The sequence below is a fragment of the Euphorbia lathyris genome, chromosome 10 (assembly GCF_963576675.1).
Source record: "Euphorbia lathyris chromosome 10, ddEupLath1.1, whole genome shotgun sequence".
NCBI lineage: Eukaryota > Viridiplantae > Streptophyta > Magnoliopsida > Malpighiales > Euphorbiaceae > Euphorbia > Euphorbia lathyris.
The window spans coordinates 30832444-30849008 of NC_088919.1; the positions used below are offsets into that span (position 1 = coordinate 30832444).

At 36.6% G+C, this 16565-nt stretch overlaps 3 protein-coding genes across 4 annotated transcripts; all 3 read right to left on the bottom strand.

Annotated features, from left to right (window-relative positions):
• Positions 1-2972: 2972 nt before the first annotated feature.
• On the bottom strand, positions 2973-6467 carry LOC136208773 (fatty acyl-CoA reductase 2, chloroplastic). Of its 2 annotated transcripts, none has more exons than XM_065999978.1 (10): positions 6190-6467; positions 5150-5439; positions 4974-5077; positions 4653-4852; positions 4464-4564; positions 4179-4374; positions 3947-4108; positions 3787-3868; positions 3318-3703; positions 2973-3231 (listed from the first exon to the last, which is right to left on the bottom strand). In XM_065999978.1, the coding sequence occupies exons 1-10, from the start codon at positions 6366-6368 to the stop codon at positions 3072-3074; spliced, it is 1860 nt and encodes a 619-aa protein (XP_065856050.1). In that variant the 5' UTR covers positions 6369-6467; the 3' UTR covers positions 2973-3071. The 2 variants fall into 2 exon arrangements, with proteins under 2 accessions (XP_065856050.1, XP_065856051.1); XM_065999979.1 differs by having other exon boundaries at positions 5150-5233; positions 6190-6298.
• A 2520-nt stretch (positions 6468-8987) lies between these two features.
• Positions 8988-10586, bottom strand: LOC136208775 (histone-lysine N-methyltransferase ATXR4). The gene is made up of 7 exons (XM_065999982.1): positions 10221-10586; positions 10087-10142; positions 9862-9988; positions 9706-9775; positions 9457-9636; positions 9297-9368; positions 8988-9221 (listed from the first exon to the last, which is right to left on the bottom strand). Exons 1-7 carry the CDS (start codon positions 10536-10538, stop codon positions 9103-9105), a joined length of 942 nt encoding a protein of 313 aa, XP_065856054.1. The 5' UTR covers positions 10539-10586; the 3' UTR covers positions 8988-9102.
• A 132-nt stretch (positions 10587-10718) lies between these two features.
• On the bottom strand, positions 10719-12315 carry LOC136208774 (uncharacterized). The gene is made up of 3 exons (XM_065999980.1): positions 12065-12315; positions 11478-11795; positions 10719-11315 (listed from the first exon to the last, which is right to left on the bottom strand). The coding sequence occupies exons 1-3, from the start codon at positions 12278-12280 to the stop codon at positions 10824-10826; spliced, it is 1026 nt and encodes a 341-aa protein (XP_065856052.1). The 5' UTR covers positions 12281-12315; the 3' UTR covers positions 10719-10823.
• Positions 12316-16565: the final 4250 nt, after the last annotated feature.

Consider the following 16565-nt stretch of genomic DNA (forward strand, 5'->3'; position numbering starts at 1 on the left):
CACTTGCTTCACCTTAGCTTGAGCTGGCGTGGCCCTCTTTCCCTTCTTGGGATATCTAGGATTTCGAGGGTTCCCTTTCCTCTTCCTTGATCCCTCAATGACAAGAGCAGGTATTGCCTTGTCTTTCTTCATATTGGGCTCAACTGTCTTGAGCATGTTTGCAAGCTCTTCAAGAGAGGTTTGCAAGTCATTCATTTGGTAGTTCATGATGAATTGTGAATAACTCTCTGGGAGGGATTGAAGAAGTAAGTCCACACTTAGTTCATGATCCATCGCGAATCCAATATTAGAAAGCTTGGTAATATAGCCAATCATCTTGACACAATGTGTCATCACTTCATGCAATTACTTCATGTGATACCCAACGCCTGCCCGCACACACCCCAGAGTCATCAAGAGTGACAAATGCTCAATCCAATATTAACTATCCTGCAATTACTTCATGTGATACCCAATGCCTGCCTACACACACCCCAGAGTCATCTCTGTTATGGATCGTGTTTCAACAGAGTCAAAGTATCACATTCCATAATCCAGAATCACTAATTAACATTCCTTTGAGTCTAAGGATTACTTATACCTATTAATACCAATGTGATGAACAAGTGACAAAGGATAAATCCATCCATCCTGTTATCTCAAGCCGAGTCCCCAATCCTAATAAACTCCTTCACTGGATCCATGCAACTGTCCAGATATTTGCATATCTGAAGCTTGTGAGATCAGCTCTCTGTCTCGACAGAAAACATTGTTACATGCAAGTCTCTACAGTATTATGTCAATCCCTATTCAAAATATATTACTTGACTTGAGGTGGTTTTAAGTTTATTAGTTTATTATAATGTTTTGTCTCACTTCATGCTTGTATGAACACTTTATAATCACTTTAAATAAACTTAGGGATTTCCTTTAATTAGACTTATTTAGTTCTTAAAAGTAATTGCCTTTATATAGTTTGAAAACCATATCTTATTAAAACAAATGATATAAAGAACAATTCATTTACAGTTGGTTTATATCCTATAACAATTGACTATAGGACACTAAACCCCAACATGGGGTGCCTCCTACACTAGTTCCTCTCGCTTAATCCTCAAAATAACACTGGATAGGTCACTACAGAGCATAAACTCGTCTTCGAAGAAAACTCTAATGTAAACTATAAGATCTATACATTGTATCTCTAACTATTTGTGTTTTAGTCACAATTGTTTAATTTATGTAACTAAAAAACAACAGCATGAATTCTGAATTTCTTCCTCTATTTATAATTTTCCAAGAGGTGTGCTTGAAGAGACGTGTCCGTTGGTGAAGAGCTGCCTCTATCCGGATGAAAGGACGTGTCGTTTGAAAAATAAAACATGTAAAATGTGCCTTATCATCTTGATGTCCCTATAGAGATTTCAGGAATCTCAACAGAGATTTGGGGAAGGAGGAAGGGAGGGAATTTCGTGTGCATGGCTGCCCTTTAACGTGTCGCGATCGAGATTTTCATAATCTCAGTCGCGACAAAGACTTTTCTTCACTTCCTTGTTTGTGTGCTGAAAATCTCTGACCCGACGTTTGATTCTCGTATGCGTCTTTCACTGAAAACATGATTTCTTACTCATTTCTACTCCATTTTAGCTCCTATTTGGATTTTTCCAAATAATTAACACCTTGCACACAAGTAACAAATATCAACGTAAAATATTTCCAAAATGATATAATTAATATATATTTTACATGAAATTGAATACATTTATGCATGCTAATTTAGGTATATTTTGGGCTTATCAGTAACACAAGGGACCAATAAAATGGTCGAGTTCTTTTATAGTCCGAATGATCTCATGGCCTTCAAGTGTTTCCTTCTAAAATGGGCAAGACTAGAATGAGTTATGGGTCCTAAGAATAAAGGGTAAGAAACCATGGTTTCACTCCGTGAGTCTCACACTAGGAGAAGTCGAGATCCATTATTGTTGAGATCATATTCTTTAAAAAATCCCAATAAAGTTCCCTAGATGCTTTCCTATCGCCTCCGACGTTGCACCAATCGACAGATCACGAATCTACTCCCAGATATCCATAAAGTTCAATTCCACATTTTTTGGATTGGTTCATAATTGTCATTTGTTCATCACCAGCACCCGGTTCAAATCCACAATATGGAACAATTCAAAGGTGTAGAGGTTCGGTGTGATCTCGTGAACATTTACCCGTCTTCCCGATCTCTAGAGTACCGCCATTTTGTTTTTCATCACAGGTAAATTGATCAATTTGTCTGTAACAAATCTCTTTATCATCCCTAAACCAGCTTTCTTGGCTTGTTGCGGTTGCAGATTACTCTAGATCTAGTACTTCGTTCTCCTCATCATCTACTAAAAGCTGAGCTATTCCTTCCTCCATCTACGAAAAACTTACACATAATCTAACCACAACTCATAGTTTTCACTCAAACTGGTTGAGACACTCACTAGAGATGAGACGCACTCACTAGAGGAATCTTAAGAGTGAGAAAGTAATTCAATTCTTTGTTAAGCACATAAATCCTAGATTGTTGAATATAAGATACATTGATTTTTAATTTTTTTAATAGTAAAAATATATTTTATGTTCATTTTTTATTGGAAATATATTTTTATCCTTAAAATTATATGATACAAATAGCTAATATTTAATTCTACATTGCAAATGAAGATGAACATAACCACCCCCACATAGAGTGGATCTTGATACCTTTATGCCCCATGTCAACGCTTCTAGTATATATATATATATATATATATATATAAAAGAAAGAAATGCATGATGAATGAACGAAATTTGAATTATTTTGATGAGAGTTGACCAAATTTATAGAAACCTTGTTCATTTCATTGGCTTGACCACTTTATAATTCCAAAGTTGAACAAATCAAAGGATGTGTTTTGGATAAGAATATAATTACATGACCACATGAAAAGTCCACAGCATGAGACAGTTGAAGAAAGTGAATAAAAAGTCAAACCCCTTTGATTATTTTCCCCAAAAAAAAAAAAAAAAAAGATGATTATCTTATTACAATTAGATATTGGTATTGGTATAATTATTCACATCCCTCTTCCCTTCATGACATGCCTCCTTAAGCCAGGAATATGAACATTTGTTATATAATCTCTCCAATCTATACTTCCCACATCGAATCCAAACTTGTCTTTCTCATTTTCAGACATCCTCGCCAACAATCTTTCTGTATTGCTGTTGTCAAACCTGCAAATTAATACCATAATGTGTCTCTCACACACATATATATATATATATAGATAACATATGGTACAAATACTCATTTTTCTTACCTTCCACCATAGAAAGTGTATGGTTCATATATATTGGCCAAATACTTAGCTTGCTCCACTGATTTTCTGCATATCAATTCATGTTTTTGGGCCAGTTTTCCATCTGAGGCTAAGCCGTTTCGGTGAATTACATCGGTCCATAGATGATCAGAGAAATCATCCATGGATTTGAAGAGCTTCATGGATGGAACCATGATGGGTTTTCCCTGTGAATCCATGTATGGAGAAGAATTGTAGTGTTCATGCAGTAATTTAGCCAAATCTTTAAAAGCTAATGGATTTACAACTGATGAAGCCATTTGGTAGACATTGATGCCTGGTTTTTGTGCCTTTCCATGCATAGCTATTGCTGCTATGGTTGCATTGACTACCATATCTGCTGGGACCTTCAATATATAAAACCCTTGTTAGGATAGGAATGAGAAACTTGTTAGGAAGACTAGACAAAGAAATGCATAGCATGACTTACTACATCAAGAACCCCATTTGGATCAACCAGAAAACCTGTGAGCTGCCCTTTACCATAGTACAAAATGATTGGATCCATCATCCTGAGACAGAGACAAAGTAAGTAAGTAGTGTTTAGGGAGGCCAAAAGTAGAAGTGAGTAAGAATGTAACAAGAGTTACCTATTTCCTTCCATCCAGCCAGGAAATGGCTCTCTGAAAGTGCTCTCGATAACACTTGGCCGAATAATTACAACCGGTATCTCGCCTCTCATGCTATCAATCATCATTTCCCCCATAGCTTTGGTAAACACGTATGTATCCTGCCATCCATATTTTCTTGCCCTGTTCATCCCTTTAAGTTACTAATTATTCAACTCAACTCTTAAAACATTTAATATAAGAGAAATCTCACCTTTCTAAACCCATTTCTTTCATCCTTTGACCCACTTGGTTTTCTTCAAATAAATCCTTGGAACTCAAAGCTAAACGCATTTCAGATTCAACATCTAAGATAGAGCTTTCTGAGAAGAAACTTTCCATTGCTATGCAATCCCCAATACAGAAAGCCTTCTCCATGATTTTTCCTTGTCTTTGTCCGTTAACATAAGCTGCACATGCAATGAACACAGTCCTAAGTAAGTTCCTATAGAGAAGAGAACATTAAACATCATGATCATATCATTTTAGTCCTCCTTACCAGTTGATACTTGCAAGAAAAGCTTAAGGTTCTCACACTTCTTTGCAAAGCTCATAAGATGGCAAGCTCCACGAGTATTAATGTCTAAAGCAACATCATATCTGCATTTCGCATTTTCCAGCTCAAGAAAGTTGCTAAATTTATTTAACAACAACAACAACAACAACAAAAAAGATGGGCATAACCAACCTTTCATCAAAAGTTGTATTAGCTGCAGAATTAACGATGACATCTACTTCGTTGGCGATCAAGTTGGCTAACTCTTCTTCTAACCCCAGATTTGATTCACACACATTTCCAACCACAGGGACTAATTTGCTTAACATGAAAGCTTGGTAGGATTTTCCATAGCTTTGTTGAAGACACTTGAATAGCTCTGCATTTATTATCTAAGTATAGCCATAATTTAAATTTTGCTTCACTAAATATTAAGAAATTAATCATTTATTAAGGGTTAAATTGGTCATGTCATAAAACATTTTATATATAATGATAGAATGAAGCCCATACTTCACTTTGTAATCTTGCCATTGCAGCTTCCTTGTTTTTGGCCTTGATCAGAACATATATCTTCCCCACATCAGGCACAGTCCTTAAAATCTTCTCAATAAGAACTGAAGATGAATTTTAATTTATTAAAATCAGAATCCCAACGGGTACAATAGAGAAAGAAAAAGAAAAGGTACCTTTTGCAAGAAAGCCAGTTGCACCAGTGATAAAAAAACCCTTTCCTCCAAGAAATTTGAGAATGCCAATACCTTGTTGCATCTCTAACAAAGAAGAAGCATTATAAGAATGATCAAATTCCTTAATATCCATTACAGAAGAAGTATGATCTTGTTCCCCGATTAATGTTGATGATGATGATGATCTCTCAGTCAAAACAGAAGAAAGACCACTTGATCTTATTGCCTTATTTCCACCACTCTGACAATATACAATGCTGTTGATTTTCCTCCTCAAGGAAAAGGAACACCTTTCACACGTTGAAATTTTAAGTGATGAAGGAGAATTAAAGAAGAAAGAACCCATTTTCGAGTGATAAGAGAGGAAAGATTTTTTGAAGATGGACAAAACCCAAAAGTAATATTGCAGTTAAAAAATAGTTGGGTTGAAATCTCAGCTAATAACTATCTAAAAACATGATTTAAGTAAACTAAGAAAAAGAAGTGGTTTGGATTTAGTAAATAAGATGTGAAAGGGTTAGGTATATATATATATATAAATTATTCTATAAAAGAACTCTCTTTTTGCCATCTTAAACTCAAATGCCTAACATGGCGGATGTTCTCTTTAAATCCTTTATTTGATTACTATTTCTTGTTCAAAGACTTCTACTTCTCCAAAAGATGGTGTCTCCGCACTTCATCTATCTAAATTACCCTTTTACCCTTAACTTCATATTTCTATTTCATTTTCATTATATCCTAAAAACATTCATCTATTTAGTTTTTTTTATTTTATTTAAAGAACTCAAACCGGAAAGAAAAATATTGAAAAGAAATGGAGAAGGACAATCTCACACTCCAACAGATGTAGAACTAATAGCTTCAGTTAGAAAATGAGCCGCTTTATTCGTTGAATGTTTAACAAAAGAGATAGAAACATTATCTAATCATTGGAGTAACAAAACACATTCTGAAACTACATCTGCAAGATACAATAGTTGAAACAAAGACTTGTTAATCATTTGAACCATTGAGAGATAGTCGGACATGAATGTAACCTTATATATTTATTTGCTGATTTCAGCCATGAGAGAGCTTCATATGGCAATGGCTTTAGCAACTCTGGGCTCGAAGAAGCCTTCCACCAAGGCATGGTATGCATACAGATACGAAGCCGTGTAGTCTCGAAGAAGAAAGCCCATAGAGCAATATCCCGACTCCAGAAAGGTTCCTGCATCGACGTTACAGACGAATCTGCCTACCTCAAGACACAACCAGTGAAAGGGGGCTTCTAACAGAGTTGTCGACTGTCCACCATCCAAACTCAAGTCAAATTCAAATTAGTGTGAGTTTTTTTTTTTGTCAAACATTCATTTAACTCCCCTTTCTTTTTTTTTTCTTTTATTCACATGTAATTTTTGACTTTAAATTCTTTCATTCACACCCCAAAATTTTCCTATAAATACCATGCATTGGCATAGATTTTGATCATCCAAGGAATTGACATGAAATTGCTAATTTGAGAGAGAATTGTGAGGTTTGGGTGTATTGGGGTTAAGCGATTTTGAGTGTTATTTTTTCCAATTTTTTGTACCACTTTTGTTTCTATAGTGGAATAATTTACGGTCTCATTCGCCCGTGGAGTAGGCACACTGTCAAACCATGTAAATCTCCGTGTCATTTACTTTATTGTTCTCCTTTCATTTACCCAAATTAAATATTTTGTTCCGCTACGGGGTTTTCCCTAACAAAGTGGTATCAGAGCCAATTAATGTTTATTTTGGGATCTACTACGACGACAACAAAATTTCATATCGACAAGTATGATCGTACTATCAACTTTGAATTATGGCAAGTCAAGATGAAAGCCATTTTGACATAGAACAGATTGCACAAGGTGTTAGTAGACAAGTTACTTGCCACGGTAACAAAGGAGAAGAAACAAGAATTGGAGGAGAAAGCTCTAGCTGTCATTCAGTTATGCTTGTCGAACGAGGTCCTGCATTAAGTCATCCATGAGAAGACTCCTAAAGGCTTATGGGAGAAACTTGAGTCTCTCTACATGTCCAAAAACCTAACCAGCAAGTTTGTTGTGAAACATCGTCTTCACATGCTCAATATGGCGGAAGGTACATCCCTAAAGTCACACATTGATAATTTCAGTTCCATTCTGCTGGATCTGGAAAATTTATGGGAGACCATGATTAAAAGCACTCTAACTGTGGATGAGATTAAAGGGTGTCTATTTTCAAAAGATTTGATAGACAAAGAGCTTTCTGGTGATAGAAATTGCCCTGTAGAAAAGTCTGGTCGTTAGAGGAAGATCTGTTACAAGAGATCCTAACAGCAACAACAACAACAACAATCACAATCAATCCAGATCAAAACCAAAATCTAGACACAGTAATTTAACATGTAAAAACTGTAAAAAGAAAAGACACATCAAAGCTGAATGTTTCAAGATACAATAAATAAATAAATAAATAAAATGTTCATAAAGAAGACAACCAGAAAAATTCATGGTGGACGTGTCATTGATCTTTCTATATGTAAAACTCTATTATCTCCTGACTTGATTTCAGTATAGTAACTAACATGGAATCTGGTTCACTTTGATTTGGGCCTAACAGGTTCGTAACATGATGCCAAATACGAGTATGTTGGGTGAATCAGTGAACACATTGTTGCGGATAAGTGAAGTGAAGGAATTACTACTCATTTAGCAGTGAGCTGATATCATCGGCCACTTGATAAGTGGAACTGCAGAAGTGTATGGCCATGCCTTGATAAGCAATTTACTTATCTGATTCATCAGTTCACTTTTGATCAAAAAAATATAATAAACCATACATATAATGACAGCCACCATGTCTCAGGTTTATAATATCGATATGCAATTGGTAAGAGATACTCAGAGAACATCTAGTGGGTTTCATGTCTGCTTGAGACAGCTGAAATAATTCGTATCAGTTGGGCACCGTAATGGTTTGCTAGAACCCACTTACGGTCCTTGGACTTTAGGCCCATGAATGACTGGGGACAGACCCTTAGGATCGTGCATACACCACTGCTGGGATGAAACTTAAGCAATAACTACATGTTATATATTTAATCAGAAAAGAACAGGTTAATTAATTGTTAATTAATTAACCGTAGGGACTAATTGATTATTTGTTAAATAACAAATTAATCAAGTTAGTAATAGAAATTGATTATAGTTAATTAATAAACTCCTTAATGTAATTAATTAGTCAATTGATTAATTAGATTACATCGGGTAACTTATTAATATAACTTATAATTCAATTAAGTTCTTTGGAGCCTTAATTATAATTATTAGTTATTCTAATTGACCAATTGATGTTAAATGAATTAAATAAACTTTCTTAGGATTTATTTATGAGATTGAATTAATTAGAGGTCAATTTGTAATTAACTAAAATTATTAAAACATAGTTAGGAAAGTATATTAAGGCTCAATTAAAAGAGCACAATTGACCCTAACCTCCTATTGTGATTTTCGGCCAGCACTAGAGCAGCCCCTTTGCTCGCTTTCTGTCAAACGACTTGTGGATTTCTTCAACCATCTCTAGAAGAGATTAAACCCCTAAGTTTCTAATCTTTGTTAGAATTTTTTTTTAAAGATTTAATCCATGGTAATCTAACACGGTCAAACATATTCTAGAAAATTTTAAATGGTAGCATTCCGTTGCGTTTCGTTTATTTTTCATGATGAATCCCCTATACAACACGGTTAGGATAATTGCCTTCGAAGCAATAGATCAGGTACGACCCCCGGATGCATAAAATTTTACTAGTTTCTCTGTTTTATTTTTAATATTAATACTATTACATCTCACAGCAACAGATAAGAGTAGGATTAAACAAGAAGAGAATACAGTTATTATCTTATTTTCATTATTCAGAAACCATTTAAAGTTGAATGCTGAATGGCAAACAGAGACACTTGATTAATCTCCTGATAAACACCTAGGACAACGGCACTTGAAACCAAACCCATGAAGCAAGATATTTTGCCTAGCATCATGATCCATACTTGCATCTATATAGCAGATTCGGAGCTCTTCATCTGCATATCCAAACGTAATTCCATAAGTATTGGATGTTATGTTCCTGTAACAAGTTTTTGATCAGACAAACCTACCTGTCTCAATATCACGAAGTGCCTTCAATCTAGCATCTGCATTATCTATCCATATAATATGTGTATTTGGATCTGCAGTTATGATCAGTTTATTCAACCGAGGATCTATCTATATAAATATGATTCATGGTAAGTCAGAAGGATTGAAGAAGCAGCTTACCACAGTCATGATTGTAAAAGGATGGAAGCATATAAATAGCATTTCCAACAGCAGCTTCAGCCTCTATACAGGCAGCAGCTGATGATAGAAGATGTTCATATGATCCTAGAGCCAATTCAATACGAAATGCATTGATACGAATCCGTGCCATCACATTACAGTACCATTCTTTATTTAGGACTTGTAAAGGTCAAGGATAACAACTGAACAAACAATTCAAAATATAGACAGAGGTGTTGTGAAGGATACATGCCATACATTCTTGAGGAATATTTGTCATGGAAAAACCACTTCTGAGCAAATCAAATCCTTGTTCCATCTGTGAGTTGCCTTACCACCATTAAGAAGAAAAAGGAGATACGATTACATGGATGGAATTAACAAAAAATGATGCAATCTTCTGACCTCTAAAATCATGCGAGGAGATAAACTAGCAGGTTGAAGTATGTCAAGACTTTGAGCAGAAGCAGCTCCTGAAATTACCGTACACGCCAATCGTTTTACAATAAGTGGATACTTGAGACCTCGGTTCCTGCAAATCATTTTCTCCTTATAACTTTAAACTGGTAATACTTCCTAAAAAGGACATACTTACAGTTCAAAATCACATTCTATTATATGGTTACATACCGGCAATAGTCATTAAAAACTGACCAGTCTGCTTTTGTTTCTACATCATAAAAGACCTGAAAGAAATCAAGTTCAATTCTTTCATAAGCAAAACATCGAACACATGGCAGGTCCAATCCAATGTACGTACGTACCTTAGCATTCTCTTTGCACTCTTGACTGCAAAATCCAACATTATGGTTTTCAAACTCTGTTGAACTTAGCTTTTTGAGGCAAAAATAACAGACTGTGTTAACGCTTGACAGAGATGGGTGAGAGACAAAAGGTTTGGCAGTGTGTATGAGCTCTCCAGCGCCGATTCGGCGAGTAGCGAAAACGCCTCGACCAGCCAATTCAGTAATACCGACACGAATCGGTGGCGGACCTTTCTCATTTTCTGAAGAGAAGAATGCCACAAGTTGCGTGTTTTGGAACCGCGAAACCCAACGGCTATAACGGAGCAATGCCGACATTAATTACTGGTGTTGGTGTGCCGTTTTGTTTGAAAACAAATGATAGATAGATGTAGTTTTAAGAAGAAGCTGACAAGTCCTCTTATGTAGTCCTCTTGTGAATACCAAAATGAAAAAGAGTTGACCTTTATCTAACTTAAAAAGAGTTGTTAAAGATAAACAAGTTTGAATAATCATATCTTCATTTTAAAAATTGCTAGGTGAATAATAGGTACCAAAATGAAAATGTATTGATACAGTCCTGAAGAAGAGAAAATACAAAATATGTACAGCAGATTGAAGGAATCAAGGAAAATCCTTGTGTACTTCTTGAGGAGGAATGAAGCAATCCATGGACAATCCTTGTACATTGAATGCAAAATCGTCAATAGTCCAAGTTTCTTCCATTCTTGTAACAGCAAGGCCTGCATTGAAATTATCCCCAAATCTTGTTATGATAATGGTGGATTGACCAGCGTGGGCAATCATGACACCATCCACAGAGCGGTAGTCTTGGATTTTGGTAGCAATAGTGGTTTCCCAGTAAGTGGGATAGTTGCCTGGGGATTGAATTCGGGTCAAAAAGGAATCCTCTAAATACACTAGCAAGCCACTTCTCTGGCTGAAGTAGCCAAATATTACATGCTTGATCATTTCTGCAGTGGTATCACTTCGCTCAGCTAGGTCTGATTGATCAGCAGCCAATTTCAATACAAAACAATCTGTTCCTGATATGCACTTCTCTCCCATGTGTACTGCTGGACCAAATACAGCTGATATTGTCATTGGATCCAGCCCCTTCAAATTACAATTACAATTACAATTAGTATTTTAATATTCAACATGACATTGACAAGACAGATATTCCAAATCCTACTGGAAGCAAGATCCGGCATATTGGGATCCAGTATCCTATTATATGAATATGATATCTAAGTTAGGTTTAGAAAATAGACTTGCCTGAAGTGCTCGGCGGAGAGGGCGTACACCACCCTTAGCGGCATGAGAGCCAAGCCAGGGTGTGTGGCGCCAAGCCACATTGCCATCACTACCAGCTACAACTTTTTGGCCACTTACAACTAGCTCAATTAGCCATTTATTGGGAACCATTTGCCACATTACAAAGCATCCCTTTTGTGTATCACCACCGCCTACCTCATCCACCATAGCCATAGCCACTTTTCCCGTGGCGAATATATTCTTTAGCCTCCCTTCCAATTTCCGGCAACCAGTTGCAGCAGTGAAATGTTGTATAATGTATTGAGCTGATGAAAATACCTATACATACATTTGGATATGAAAAAGCACATATTTTTATTTTACTTTTTTACCTTAGAAAATACTACTTATGTAATCGAAGCTAAATATTTAATAACAGGACCCACGTACAATACAATACAGAGTCCTTTTTTAGATTCTTTAATGGACATGGCCTAGTAGTAATGGACAGGCACCAAGAAAAGAAAAGAAATCTTGATCTTGAAGTTGAATTTCTTTGGAAAATAATAACAAACAGCTTATATGCAAATGAACAGAAGAGAAAATACCTCATTGGTGGATTCTTCAGGATGGACAGACACAGAGATAGGAAAGAGAGGACAACCAAGAACACTTAAAAGGATCTTAAGGTCAGATTTTTTGTTGAAGATTACAGATAATTGAGACTTAAGCCAATTCTTCCATGAATGCCCTTTTTTTGAGCAATTCTTGATGCCTTCTTCCTCGTTTGTGGGTTCTTCTGACAATGGTGCAAGACGATTCATTTCTAACCAACTGAAAGAAGGAAGTTGCAGCAGACAAGGAAACCAACTTTACTTAAAGGAAAAAGAAACTCTTTCCACTCTCTACTTTTTCCACACGCTCTTTTCCTGCGTGCGTTTCACTTTTCTTTTCACTAACAACCCCCCACTCCCTTTCAACTTCAATTCAATTACTAAAACATTCTACAATCACCCATTAATTAAAGGGTTAATTACAAAAATAGGTCTAATGGGAGGCCAATTTACATTTTCAGACCCATTATCAACCAACTTATATACATAGACTATACCCTGGCTACTTTTCCGAAATGCCCTTCATATATATATAAGAACTTATGCATTTTTCACCCCTAACATTCGCAAAAACTCGAACGACGAACACCTTCAACACCAAAAACTTGAACGACGAACATCTTCAACACCACCAATCTTTACGTTTCTTCTTCCAGCGTCTTCCAAACCGATTCCAATGGCAAGAACCGGCAAGAAGGTATGTTATTTTGTGATTTTTGATTAGGTTTTAACGCTTCTATTTCTATACTACGGTTTTTTACTTCTCCTGCGATTTAGAAGTAGGGTTTACAAATTTATTGTGTTTTTTCGTTGGTTTATAGCTTTATTTTGTAAGAATGATACTTAGAAATAATTAAAATCAGTTGTGGCGACTAAACTTTACAGAATCGACCAATTCGCGAATATGAGTTTACTTCGCGAACATCGCAATATACGAAGGCAAATCATATCCACGAAGCAGTCGAGGCATATGCTATTGTTCCGTATATGCGAATTCGCGAATAATCTTGTCAGTTCGCGAATGTCATATTCGCGAAGTTAGTATTTACTTGACTAATTTGATCTACTTTATGATTTGGAAGGGTGATCATTCCAAGTCTAATTCCAAAACGAGGAAGAGGACATCAACAGTTAGGAAGAGTATCAAAGACACTTTTAGATACCCCTACGTCTTGGATACGAGAGCTACTATCATGGTTCGTTCTGATGATGAGGTGATGAAGAAAGTGAAAGAAAGATTATCCACAGTTCAGTTGGCCATGTTCAGGAAAACATGTTTCGGGCATTTGGTGGACTTCGAAGTGTATTCGTTGTCCTCTCCTCTATGCCATGAGGTTCTTACAATGGAGATCAATCCGAAAAAGGGTAAATCCGGAGAAATGTGGTTCAACATCAATGGTGTTGAAGTGAAATTCGGTCAGCGTGAATTCGCACTCATAACCGGATTGAGACTAGATGATCCGTTACCAATTTTTAAACGGATGAGCAATTATAAGAGGGAAAACAGATTGAGGAATCTCTACTTCGGAGGCAGAGGGAGCATAAATCATAAAAATATATTCGATACCTTCTTAGAGACTAATTGGGCAAAAAAAATAACGATGATGCGATTGCAATGGCTATGTTGTTCGTCATACATAGGTTCCTACTCACAACTGATCCGTTGAAAAAGGTTGATGACAATATCATCAACCTAACTGATTTTCCCACTGTATTTAACTCATTTCCATGAGGTGTGCCTGATTGGGATGAGCTGTACAAGATGATGGTACGGGCTGTCCCAGGAAGGAAGAAGGCATTTGACGCGTACAACAAGGAAGAAGGAAAGAAGAAGGCCATCCCATATCAGCTTCATGGATTAGCATAAGCGTTCCATGTATGTTTCTTATATTCATTTGATTTACTTCATGTTAGATTTCAACTCTAATGATTTTTATTTAATACTTTGTAGGCTTGGATACTGGAGATATTGCGTGCACCCCCTAAATACTATTTGAGGAGACCAAAGACCGTGTACACTCGTATATGTCGGTGGATAAGTGCAAAGAATATAACTTTCTCAGAAGCTGAAGAAATATTTAAGGTAAGTACATATGTCTTGTGTACACAATTAATGTGTGCTTTGGATGTAACTAACATGTGCTTATGGAGTTGGGTTTGATTTTTCATGTGTTCAGTCAGCTGATGTGCAAGCATCTGAACTTGTTATCGAGGAAGACAAGGCAAAGTGCGATTGGTATGTGCCAATGAAGGATTATTTAGATGGGAAAGCCGTAGACCTTGATGTGTTATTCGAACCTTATAAGGGGTTTGAGCTAAGTGAAGAAGAGGAGAACAATGAGGAAGAGAATGAGGTACATAATGAGGTAGAGAGTGAGGAAGAGAATGTTGTAAGTAATCAGGGCGAAGAGGATGTGGAAAATGAGGAGGAAGAGTATGATGATATGGATGAGGAGGATAGAATTAGAAACGAGAAGAGGTGTAAGAAGAAGAATGAAGTGAATGTACAGGCAAATGAGGAAGAAGAAAGGAAGGCAAGGATGCGGGAGAGATTTGAAATGTTGAAGGTGGAACTTAAAGATTCATTGGCAGATGAATTAGTGTGGAAGATGAGATCGGAGTTAAGTGAGTCTAATAGGCGGGAGATGGTGGAGTTGAAGGAGGAGTTGAGGGCAGAGTTGAAGGTGGAGTTGAAGGAGAAGTTAGGTGTTGTCTCCCAAATGGACTCTAGCAAGTGCACTAGATACAAGTAATAAAGTGATAAGTCAAGTATCGTATCCACAAGGATTGAGGACCAAAGTTTACAAGAAATACGTTGCAGAACAGGGTGTTCGTAGTGTGTGACTCTTTTATATTGATAGATGTTGAGAAATGTCAAGACTTGTGACTACACAAATGAATTCACGTATAAAAATGACTACTTGACAACGATAAACAGGTGGAATAGGCTAAGCACAGCGGAACAGGTTACCGTAAGCTTCTAAACAACCTAATAAGTCATAAATGGTGCAACTGAAGTCAAGGTTTCTGCTTTAACTCTCACTTAAGTCAACTCTCGTGTGTTCTTAAGATTCTAAGACTTACTAAAACCAATAGCGTCCTAAAGGTTTGTTCTTTCTTGCATTAAGATTGAAGCAGCATTTCAAATGAAAACCCTTGATAAAACCACCTAACATTTCTGCTTTGGGGTTAGATGTTTGATTGAGAGTTCGGTGAAGATGAAAGCAGTGTCCTAACATTCATCTAACACAGGCATAAATGCATAAGCACTGAAATATAAAACCTCATCAAACACTTCATACATAAACACCATTCATTCATTGATGGACTTAGAAAGCTTACATTACCGGCCCCGACTGGCCGCGCCTATTCAAAAGGATTACTCACTCATACTGGCGAGTGAGCAATCAGCTAGTTCAAAGCTCTGAAACTCCATCTATGGAGCTTCCTTTCTTTCAGTTAAAGTCTATGCTTTTCTTTCCCAAAAGATCTGATCCCCTATCTTTCCTTACTTCCTCTATTTAAAGGAAATGCCATGATCAAAACGGTACCAGAAAAGTATCTGATCAAAATATATTACAAAACAAAGTCAATTGTTCAGAAATCTAAAATTGCTAAAAGTAGTGAAGATCATTTTGACCCTTGAACACTCAAGGGCTGAGCTTTCCTTTCATCATGTTGCTTTACGCCTGCACTTATCCACCTCTCTGTTTGCAGTTACTGCCGTACCTACGTCCCGTCTAGTCGTTGTCCATCATCAGAAGTTCCGGCGTTTGACCGCTGGATCAAAGAATGGCTCAATCCCCTATTGGTATGTGCGAACAGGCTGCTTCCAGTCTGTTCGGCTTAAACTTTCCTTATCTGCATAAAAACACCCATAAGACCTTCCTTCTTGCAATAAAACACAACAAACACCCTTAATTCATTATAATTAATACGTTAAAATGTAGTCAATTTCATGCCTAACAAATACCCCCAAATTGAATCTTTGCTTGTCCTCAAGTAAACAACAGATAGAAAACAAATTAATCTACAGGAAAAAAGAGTTAGGAATGAAAGAATACGGAGGCAGGATTTGAATGTTTTCAGAGAATTTGAGAGGACGATAGTAATTGTTTTTGCTCTGAAGAGATAATGACAGAATATGTGCAAGTTATGATCTTTTGATGAGGTTATACCAGTGCAAGATTGTGTACCCTACTCGAGAAATTCCTTAAAGCTTAACATTAGACCTCAAATTTCACAAAGAACAACCTATCTGTCTTAATGCCTCACCAAGGAATGGAATTTTTCACTCGCTCTCGTATGACATTTGTTTGCCATAGGGAAAGGAATTACAACTTCACTCCTCAGCTCAGAAAATACACCCTTAGGGTGTGAGTTTGCTTTTTGGTCCTGTGTCTAAGAATCAACAATTTTCTAAACATAGTCAAAAGGTCTTGAACATAGGTTGTAATGTTAGGTTAAGGCTTAAGGTATGGAAGTGAGCAGCTTT

Coding starts and splice junctions, on each gene's coding strand:
- LOC136208773 (XM_065999978.1), bottom strand. CDS start 6,368: ATGCAGGAACCTTTCTGGAGTCGGGATATTGCTCTATGGGCTTTCTTC. Junction 3,704..3,786: donor CAAATGGGGTTCTTGATGTA/GTAAGTCATGCT, acceptor TATATATTGAAG/GTCCCAGCAGATATGGTAGT. Junction 3,232..3,317: donor TACACTTTCTATGGTGGAAG/GTAAGAAAAATG, acceptor ATTAATTTGCAG/GTTTGACAACAGCAATACAG.
- LOC136208775 (XM_065999982.1), bottom strand. CDS start 10,538: ATGTCGGCATTGCTCCGTTATAGCCGTTGGGTTTCGCGGTTCCAAAAC. Junction 10,143..10,220: donor AGTGCAAAGAGAATGCTAAG/GTACGTACGTAC, acceptor GATTTCTTTCAG/GTCTTTTATGATGTAGAAAC. Junction 9,222..9,296: donor ACTTCGTGATATTGAGACAG/GTAGGTTTGTCT, acceptor TTGGATATGCAG/ATGAAGAGCTCCGAATCTGC.
- LOC136208774 (XM_065999980.1), bottom strand. CDS start 12,280: ATGAATCGTCTTGCACCATTGTCAGAAGAACCCACAAACGAGGAAGAA. Junction 11,796..12,064: donor CTGAAGAATCCACCAATGAG/GTATTTTCTCTT, acceptor ATGTATGTATAG/GTATTTTCATCAGCTCAATA. Junction 11,316..11,477: donor CTCTCCGCCGAGCACTTCAG/GCAAGTCTATTT, acceptor TGTAATTTGAAG/GGGCTGGATCCAATGACAAT.